This window comes from Carassius carassius, chromosome 2 (assembly GCF_963082965.1).
Source record: "Carassius carassius chromosome 2, fCarCar2.1, whole genome shotgun sequence".
Classification (NCBI taxonomy): Eukaryota; Metazoa; Chordata; class Actinopteri; order Cypriniformes; family Cyprinidae; genus Carassius; species Carassius carassius.
In genome coordinates, this window is record NC_081756.1 from 18,070,875 (window position 1) to 18,081,977 (window position 11,103).

General features: G+C 37.4%; 1 protein-coding gene across 1 annotated transcript in view; it reads right to left on the bottom strand.

Moving 5' to 3' along the window:
- LOC132105245 (retinal dehydrogenase 2-like) overlaps positions 1-7,376 on the bottom strand; it is a 24,067-nt gene extending 16,691 nt beyond the window's left edge. Inside the window, exon 1 of the mRNA XM_059510434.1 lies at positions 7,080-7,376. Within this exon, the coding sequence (XP_059366417.1) occupies positions 7,080-7,196 (117 nt within the window). The 5' untranslated portion in view covers positions 7,197-7,376. The remainder of the gene's footprint in view (positions 1-7,079) is intronic.
- Positions 7,377-11,103: the final 3,727 nt, after the last annotated feature.

Here is an 11,103-nt window from a genome sequence, read left to right on the forward strand (position 1 = left end):
TGCATAGAGGAAGATGTCTAGTTCAAAGTGCACCGTGGCCCTGGGCCTCCTCAAACTCTCCAACATGTTTACTAATGTAAACTTACAGGCTTAAGTACAATTTAATTGGCTGTAAACCATGGGGCGTGTTTACTTTAAAACAGGTATAAAATGCCAGTTGACTTGGACACAGCTCAAGCTGCCTCAGTCACTCCCACTCTCCGTCTCCCCAAAAACTGGCATGAATAAATCTCTTCTGGTCAGGGTAGCTATCAGTCTGTACCATGCTGATTCCTCTCCGATACATTTACTTCAGACTCTCCTCGATTGCTCCTCACGAGCCTCCTGCATTAAGGGGGCTACCTTTAATCTGTCTCTCATTTGGAGCACTTCATTAAAGTGTCCGTGGCCTCGTCAAGCCGAGGGCCTGTTACAAAAACAGAAAGCCCCGTAGAGGAGCGAATTAGTTTTAAAATTTATAGAGGCGCTGTAGTGGAATGCCTTAAATCAGGGGCAGACTGTGACAGGCCAGTGGGCCGGGGAAGAATGCAGACGGTGGGTAGCTTTATGCTCTTCGTAACCCCACACTTACGGCACCCCGGAACGGAGGAGAGGGGAATGCTGGGTGAGCAGCGGACTGGGCCACCATCTAAATCACGACTAGAAAAAGGCAACCATTAGAGGCCATTTGGCCCAGTCTTCCCGAGCTCTGGGGGCTCTCGGACTTTTGTCTCTTCCCATTGAGAAAGTTGATAAAGAGTGACAGGCCGGTGCAGTAAATCAACTCTCAAGCTTTCTTTATACTTTGGCTTTGATTAAAGAAAGGGGATAAGAACGCAAGTGCAAAAGTGCAAAAATTCATATTGATCACCGCTTCTTTGCTGTAACCCTGCTGGAGGCTTCAGCAGGGCTGTAAAGAACTTGAGTAATCGTACTTCATTACTACATTTAAGCATTATTTCAGGGAATTTGTACTTTACTCTAAACTGAATACTTCTTACACAATTACATTGCAAAAAGATGCCTTTTTCCTCATTAGAAATTTAATTTTAACACCTGAATTAAACAATTCAGTTCTCAAAGGTCACGATGACTTAAATCTCCTAAATAAACTCAAATTATGCTAATTTTTACATGCCAGTTATTCCATTTCAGTGTAGACACAGTTATGGTCCATATTTGTCCTTGTGAAGACTTAAAAACATTTTTAAAAAAAACATAAAAACATTTCAATTAAACTCAAGTGTAAACATGGTTGACAAAAAAGAATATAAACAACTATATTCAATTGTCCAACAGCTATAATATTTGTTGAATTCAAAGTTTAAAAATTACTAATGAGAGGTTTTAGGATAATGGGTATTATTAGGACAGTTTTATTAAAGAGCTGAACTTTAATAAACAAAGTTTTTAACATCACTAAAAAAGGTGCAATATCCTCAGTTTAATACTTTCTTTCAATCCATACTTTCTATTGTTTGGTTTTGGCATACAAATTCAAAAACATTGAAGAAAAATATACATTACACATTAAGCATTTCTTTGCAGTTGAAATGGGAAAAATAAATAAAATATATATACTTCTTTTTTTAATTGTACTTAAATTATTTTCATTTATCATAAATATATATATATATAGTAGAGTTTGTTTGAGGGACAGTGCTGGAAGAACTTTCAATCTTGAGTTGAGTATAAAAACTAACCGTCAAGCTGTGACAACTAGATTTTGTTTACAACAGCAGGGGGCCAGAAAATGTATTTTCTTGTAAACAAAACAGCCACTTGATGCAGTACACAAACAGAAAGAGAAGCACTGCCAGTTCATCCTACACTAACACATTGTACTACAGGCTGTTATGAAATGAGACTGGGCTGAGATTTTACGCGCAGGCCACAGCACAAGACAGCTGCAAACATTTAGAATCAGTCCATGGTTTTTTTTTATCCAAGCTGTCAGTCTCACGTTGCTGAGTTCGCTCGTCTGCAAAGCTAATTAGATTGTGAGATATGCAGTGCCATATACATCATAAACAGATTGTGGAAGATGGACCCACGGCGTAGGATGACAGCATCACTAGGCTTATGCTCCTTATTGCTGAAATTCTTTATCACCAGCATTACTTCACACAGGAAAGAGGGTTATCAGCCACAAAAGCAAGAGGTTGACTTCGTTCCTCTGGGAGAGTTTTTTTTTTTGGGGGGGGGGGGGGGGTGACTTGAATGACTATAGCAGTTGTAGAACGCTGATCCGTTTCTCATCTGCCCCAGCAAGCTCTCTGGAGGCTTCACACAACTGCAGGAGGAAGCGGAGCAGGAATGAGGACGGAGGATGCCAAAGCTCATGCAACAACCAGTGAAACATCTGTTTGGCCGCCAGCACCTTCTAATGGCTCTGACACATGAGGGATATATAATGGCAAACAGTTCTTGGCCATTGTAAATAGATTCTCTTTTCTATGTGCACTTTATCTGTGTTTTCATGGAACAGGCCAGGATCCCAGAGCCAGACGAATCCTAACAGGGCACCTGCAGCCCGGGTCTCAGTCTGCACAGGAAGTTTCATATCCTTTCTAGAGAAGCTCACTTTCACTCTGTAACTGGACACACTTCAAGATGTTGATAATTACTGATGTTACAGGAGAAGAGGGAGCTTAAAACATGGAAGAGAGACAGCGTGTCATGTTCTCACTCTCTCTTTTCTGTAAAGTAATTAATTGCAATTACCAAAACTGAGATGTCAAATTGTGCAACATATGTAGACACCCCCTACAGTCAATCTTAGTTAGCATTACACACTAAAAGTGTCAAAAACATTTTAGTCTAAAGTGATAAAACTTTTCAATAAAGTTCAACTTATTAACATCAGTTAATGTAGATATCATGAACTAACAATAAACAATATTTTGTATTTATTAAACTTGGTTAATATTAATTTCTACATTAACAATTTTAAGAGTTTAAATTAACAATAGTTAAAATGTATTTTGGACAATGAACGATAGCATATGTATTATATGTATTTAGTATGAATTTATTATATTTATGTATGATTTAGAATTATGAATACCATATTATAGATTGTTAAAGACAAATTATCATATATTATCTAGATTAAGAAATGCTGTTCAACCTCAAGTCCTGTCTTCTTTAATGTTTTACATAAGAAGGCAAATCATACAGGTTTGGAATAACATGAGGATGATGACAGTATTTGCATATTTCTGTGAACTATTGCTTTAAAAAACGGAACCATAAAATGTTACCTCTTAAGTTCAGTTAATCTTTTAACAACAACAACACATTTTTTTTTTTAAATATATTTGTTTAGCATATCTGTGCTTAAATTTAGAAAAAGTAGCTAAAACAAACATGATATTGCTAAAAATTCAAAGACAAATCAAGCTTTTTTTTTTTCTTCCTGAGGGAAAAAAAAACAGCGCGAAGCCAAATATAATCAACGAGGAAGATGTGAAGAAAAGATCAAGAGTCAGAATTATAAGTCAAAGCAAAAGAGGGTGAGAGAAAGAGAGTCCTCACTGTGCTGCTTACAATAAATCAAGCTTCTCAGTGTATGCTCTACTTGCTTGATGTGAAGAAATGGTGGGTTTTGAAGTGAAAAACTCCAGAGGTATGGGACAGACTCTCGTAAGTCAGGGCCACTGACCCTAACAGTGAGACACAGCCATATATTACACCCTGCTGGACAGCTTCTGGAGCAGAAAACCCCCCTGACTACCATCTGTACTATCTCATGCACTGACGGATTGATGGGGCCTACCTCATTCACTCAAGCTGTCTCCCAGATTAGTTTACAAAGGTCCTCACTTCAGCGCACACTACTGTCCTGGCTGGACGCTTAAGCCCTTATAATATAAAGACATGTCCAACAAATGGCTATCAAGTGTCTTTTTTCTCCATGAAGCTCTCAGTATAGAGAAACATACACATGGAATGAAATTCTGTCATAATTAACTCACTCTTACTTTAACAAGATATTTGGAAAGATCAAGATATTTTGGACCACACTAACTTTCATTGTAAATATCTTTAAAATATATATTTTATCTATATATGCTGCGATATCTTTCCTTGTAATATCTTCTTTTGTGTTCCACAGAAAAAAGGAAGTCATACAGGTGTGGAACGACATAAAGGTGAGTAAGTGATGACAGATTTTTTATTTTTGAGTGAATTATTTCTTGAACAACTAAACCACATTTGTTAGAAAAAATCCAGAATTCTATGCAAGGATTATCTATGTATACATTTTTATTGAATATCATTGATAAATTCCAGTGACTGCAAACCACATCTATGCCAAATGTGCAATTATCAGTTACGTGGCACAGGGCAAAGCGAGAGAGCAATATCCTGTCTCCTGTTTCCTATCTTCTTCCAGGTTTTAATCTCAAGAGTCTGCTTCACTTGTGTGTTATAACTGAATGGAGAGAGAAAACCATCACCCTGCCTGCTGGAATCCAACACCTCTCTTTCAAAAAGACTCCTGGGTCCTAATCAATTACACTGATACACACTATCAACCTCACCTTTCCTTTCTTTTTCTCTCTTCCATCTGAAGAGAAAACATCCATAACCAGCCATCACCGCAGACAAATCTATGGCTTCCTTAGTGCCATTATCAGCGCAGTAGGCCAACAGACAGAAAAGGAGAGAAAGAGAACTCCTTCGGCAGACTAGCTCTCCCATGACCAGTCAAACACACTCTTTAAACGCTGTGTGGAGTCAAGAGGAGATTCTGTAAGACTGTAAAGTGTACTGAACTCAGGTGTATGCACCAAACAACGGGACTTTGAGAAATATCGGCATGATAAGCGGAAGCTCAGTTGTAAATGTTCAATGATGGGGTATATAAGTTTCCTATCAGTGTGTTTAATCTCAAGTCTGTAACAATTACAGGTGTAGTGACTGTCACATAATAAGCCCAAGTGTAATTGAAGGGGTGAAAAGTTTACTGGGGAGCACAAAGTCCATGTTGTAGCAATTTTACTGTAATTTCAGTGTACAAGCAACAATCCTAACTATTCAGATTTTTTGGATTTAGCATGTGAACAAATTAAAAACTAAATAAAAACTGCAGCACTCATTACATTATCTCGTTTTAATATTATGAATAAGGCTTTCAGTAAAAAAAAAATCTAAATATAACTATAATAGAAACATTTTGCACAATATAATTACATATATATTCTTATAATAAAAAGTAATAAGTAAATACAAAACATTACTATGAGTCTGTCTAATAAAATATGTTTTGTAACGATAATTGTATTACCTAAGCTGAAAGCTGAAGCACTGCCTGTCCCTTTCACTTTCTGATGTGAATGATTTCACTTTAAATGCCAGACTGGGTGTGTTTCAGTATTTACATTAGCAGTTGACAGTGATAGAGGAATGATAAGTTACGTAAGCCCATTAATGATATTTCCATAACTCAGCATCTCTGGCATAAAGCACTGCTCATTAACAGCACAGAAAACAACTTAAGAAGTCTCCATGGAGTTTGGTTAAAATGGGTTAACCTCAGACCTACACAAAGAATAGTATTGACTGGGCATATTTGGACTGTTACATCAGAGGCTGTGCTGCACCAGGCACACAAAATCAAAAGTGAGAGGGGGGTGGGGATAGAGAGAAAGAGACCAAGGCAAAGAGGGAGATGGAAAGGGTGTGAAGGGAGTTCACATCACTAATTCCCAAACTGAACCCCCCCACACACACATACAACCAGTATACAAATTCCTAAGGATGAATCCTTCTCACACTCCCATGTGCTTCTGAAAGCAGGTTTGCAATGAGAGCTGAAGATGCAGGGTGTGTATGTCACAGGTGTCTCCAGCTCTTGAACTTTACTCTCTTTACCACAGTGATAAGTGGCCTGCACTGCACTTTGACTTTATTCTCTCACCACACAGCAATAAAATTATTACTGTCAAGACGGGGAACATTTAAGATGACCTTACCAACAAAACAAGAGAGATTATATTTTCTAATCATTTTATGGAATGATTCAGCACTTCTTTGTTTTTTGTTTTTTTCAGAGAGATTAATATAAGATTAATACATTAAAATCATACAATAGAGCTGAAACTTCATTACATCTGGTTTAATGTCTAAAAATGAATGCGAAAGCCGACTTTGACATGGCATACGTTGCCTTCTTGTCATCATAATCGGCTATACTTGTTACCAACCCTGCGATTTTAGAGTTGTAGTAAGTTTCTGTTTTATATCTTCTGGGTTGTATCCCTGAAGAGTCGCATTTATGTCCAAGTGTCCATAAATTTCATACACATGATCCAGCTTAAGGTAAAGTAGTTGCGTTGTGATCAGAATAATGAACATGGCGTTCAAAAGAACATGATGTTTTTTTTTTTTTTTTGTCCACAACATAAAGAAAATATGAATAATTTAGATACTAAGCTGAACTGGGCTGTACCAAAGAATTCAAAGGAGAGAGAGGTGATCTCTAACGCGCACCGAAATACCTATAATTTAAAGTAAGTCATAAATAATTACAACCTGTTCAAGGCAAAACTTCTTAACCTGTTTAAATAAGATTCTTAAATAAAATTATTAAAAATAGTGACCTACAGTTTTCACAATTTCAAGATCGAGAAAACTTTCATGTTCGATGCACCTCTATTAGACAACAGGTAGCCTATCTAGACTTTCACACTCTTTATATGGACACACATATAACTAGTTTATTCGATTTTAATAAAACGGAGAATCGATATAGGCCTCGCCTATTTATAGCAAACAGCACAAAATTATACTGCGTACTTAAAGAATAATATAGGCAAAACTTGTTAGGCAACTTGTTACCAAATGAATATGCAGACAAGCCTCATGGATCAAGTCATCATCTACTTATGAGCCGCATTATCTTAAGATTAATACTGGTACATTCGGTTTAAATGTATAGGTATGTTATCAATGCCATGGTTATCAAAGCTTTTTTTTTACCAGTGATTTGTTTGCGCGCAGTCACAACAAATCAAACGTGTCTTTTAATCGAAGTTTGCGTTTCCAATTTAAGCATTTTTTTTTTGAAAGAAGTTGTAAAAAGTCTCACGAACCTTAGTGTACTTGATTTCAGGGTTGGGTACCGGCGAGGGCACCAGATGAAGAGATGCCATGAGCGCAGCCGGGTCGTTCTTCACCTCTCCACGCAGCTCAACTTTACTGGAGGTCATTGCGTCTCTTGAAGATGCCGGTTGGGAATTTTTCTGCCGATTTGCGATTACTACTTTGGAATCCGTCCTGTGTTTATAACCAGGTGTCAGCCCTGGTCCATTTTTATTGGGCAGAGAATAGGTCCGTCCTCCTAATATAATTAAAATGGACCATTAACATAAACTACTCTCTCTCCCTTTCTGACCATACTGAGTGAGAGAGATACCACCCACTCTCAAGACAACTGTGTGTAGGACTATCAGGATTTATCAGGAAGAAATTCAGCTTACAGGCAGTAGTTAACGTCACTGTAAAAATGTTTTGTCAGGTAACCTGAAAACGTGTTTCATGCATTATAAGCATTAGTCTATTTAACAGTAACAATGTGAATCGTTTTAAGGTGAAGATCTGGTTTTAAAAGTAATGTGATAAATTTAATGACCTTATGAAAGACACCTTACAAGTGTTTCACACGCAAAAGTTTAAAATTAATCTAAGATGTTAACCAATTCTTAACAAATCACGAATTTTTTTTGTCTAATCGGTAGGCTATATGCTATAAAACAGTCTGGTGATCTAAAATTGTAATAAATATGATCAATAACGTGAATTTTGCAGACAGAATGTTTGCTGGCTGAAATCAACAATAAAATCAGACTGTAGTATTAAAAAAATAAATAAAGGTAAGCTAGGGTTTCTCACCATTGGGGTGCTCAAACTGTCACGTAAACGTTAAAGTTTTCTTTGGCACAGCCCGTTTGGCCCTTTCATTCTCACGGATTCTCCTGTAACATATCTATCCTGTCAGCATGTTATTCGACTATCTACATCAAGCAATCACAGGTTATTTCCTCGTCGTGCCTCCTGCAGCGCCGGGACTCAGATCGCATTTACCTCAGAATATCCAATAAACATTATAGATCATCTAAAAGGGCTTTTGACACTCTCAAAGAGGTTGTGGTTTAAAGGATTACCCAACACAGACATTCACACTTCCACTTTGTAACTGATGGATAAGGAAGCATCTAAGACAAAAACATCTAAGATTATGTCGCCGATAAATAAAGCCAATAATCGCCTTTACACTTCCACCAGGAGCGTTTGAAGCGTTTACCATATCTTGCATGTAGTTTGAAACATTACGAATGTAAGTAAAATCCTAAGCATTATTGTTTATGCAACCATCATAATGTTAACCTCGTCCTGTTATAAAATATGTTGTTGTTCACACTATCCTGCTATTAAACAAATAAACGTTTCTCTGTCTGTCTGTCTGTCTGTCTGACTGTCTGTCTGTCTGAATGAATATTAAATAATTCATTTGGTAAAATATATACATACATTAAAAACTCTAACTGACTTTAGTGAACTGTCTAAATGAACTTGAACACATTTAGGTGCTCTGTATGATGACATGCAAAGGCAAGGCTTGCAGTCCAAAAAGTTTTATGTCATGCACACTTAAATTGGCTACTTAGGCCTACTATAAAAAAATTAACAGTAGGCTGCGTGATAGCAGATATCAAGTGTGCCATGCTAGGGCTGAGGGGTTGTTAAGATGATGAAGGGGATGGGGTGTTATAATTTGTTAGAACCCACTGGGGTGCTTTTTCTCCATCAGCACATCCCCTCATTTCACAGCACTGACGGTGTCTGCCTCACATCAAAGACGACTCCACAGAACAGGTGACAGTGATTAATGCAAACAAAACATACCGCTACCATCCTATCGCTTTTATTTTCAGTCTGTACCGACAGTCACAGGACATCACCGTCAAACCCTGGCCATCTTTGGTAAACTGCTATTTAATTAGTCAAATAGCTCGACCAAGTGGACAAATATACGTATTACAAGTTAAAGTTCTGCTGCAATGTGCCTCTTCGAACGAGACAGGGGTAGCTGCAGCCTGGAGCAATGGGCGTGTCGAAAGGTAGGGTCGTGCCAAAAGGTAGGGGCGTGCAAAAAGGTTTCTCATTGGTGAAAGGAGTTTTACGGTGCTGGCCAATCAGCAGTAAATATACATTTACGTAATTTCCAAGGTGGCGGTGCTAAGACGTGAGGTAGTTATTCATCGTTTATACGTTTATCTATAGGCTACTTCATATACCACAAATATGTATATTAAGATAAGTTTGTCACAATACGATAATTTTTCCTTTGCGTTATATCTTGCAGCTTTAGTAATTAGTTTATTGTTGTTGACAGACAAAATGATGACCGCATCGACGGCGAATCCTTCAGAGATGATAGTTTATATCTGCGTCCTTTTTGTACAATAGAGTACAGAATACATCCTGTAAGTATAATAATTATTACCACCTCTGCTATTACAACTGTACTATGATCAATTCACAATCTATGAAGACGATTAGACAAATTTAGAGTTTGTTTCTACCTTTCTGCCAGGTGTCCAACTAATGCAGAGTATACTAATCAAGCTGCCAACATACTGGTTGTGAAGAACCCTTTCAAGAGAAATATAGAAAGAAATGACGGTGTAAGCTAAATTGTTTTTAAACCATTGATTGTTTTTTAAAACATTGCAGTTCAATGTTTTTATTATTTTTTTATATCTTAAGCACCGTGTTCAGTAAGTATTAAGATGTTTTTTATATCTGTCATAGTCCAAGCATGATCTGTTTCTGTTGTTCTGATGAAGGAAGCTTGTGTTGGGGAGGATTCAATGTCTGTTGAGGATCATGTGAATGTGCTACAAAGTGAGTATCAGAAACCCCTCGACTGTCAAAGACCACACGGCAGGAACATTCACCTGGAGACGTTGAGAAAGCACGGAAGGACACCTGCTGGAGTGAGTATATATATATATATATATATATATATATATATATAAAAACTCATCAACTGTAAAATATCTTGTTTCAAATCTTTTCAGGTAATATTTTATTCTTCTGTAAATTTTTAGCCCATCTGTTAAAAATTTGAAGCAATAGTTTTAGAAAACAATGTAAGATTTAGCCGTGTATTCAAGAACATGAAATGCATGGTATATTGTGACCCTTATACATTAGCTTCTGATTGTTTCTGCAGTTCTGCAGTGTGTGTAGCTACACTGTCTGAGCCAAAGAGGATGCAACATAATCTGATGAATCTGAAAAATGTTTTCTTTTTTTCTCGTTATTATTATTATTGTTCTTATTATTCTTTTTATTTATTTATTTTATGTAGGGGGACCCGGCTACACCTTTCCTACCATACACCTGATGGATACTGACTGTAAAATGGCAATCATAGGAGGAGGGCTCAGTGTGGTGACAGAAGATGGAACAGATGTGTGTCAGTGCACAAGCCTTGATGAAGCCTTCATAACAGCCTTGTGGATGTATTTTGCTCTCAACATTGCATATCCACCACCAGAGGTGGGTAGTTACGAGTTACATTTACTTCGTTACATTTACTTGAGTAATTTTTTGGGGTAACTAATACTTTTTGGAGTATATTTAAAGATGGGTACTTTTACTCTTACTTGAGGAAAAATCTGTACTTTTACTTCGTTACTGTGGGCGACGCTCCTCTCGTTACTTTATCTTAATGCAATAATCTTAATGCAATAAATGTTATAAATGCTTCAGTTTATTCCAAACGCGACGTCTACTTTTCTCTGGACTAGTGTTGTCAAAAGACCCGGTACTTCGGTACCAAGTCGGTAGCCTACTAAAAAAAATGTATGTGACGGTACCAGGTTTCTTTAAGTACCGGTAGTACCGAGGTCCCGTTCAAACCCGGTTCAGCGCTATGATTTCCGCGCTATGTGTTCTGCGCGTCTCTGTGTGAATTAATGAATGGCAGAGACGTGCGGGTTTGATTACTACATAGACCGAAGCGCATGACGCTTGCATTAATTTCAGCATCTGAGCTTCAGAGTTCTCTCTCCATCAAGTGATCTGAACTTCTCAGTTCATCTCAAT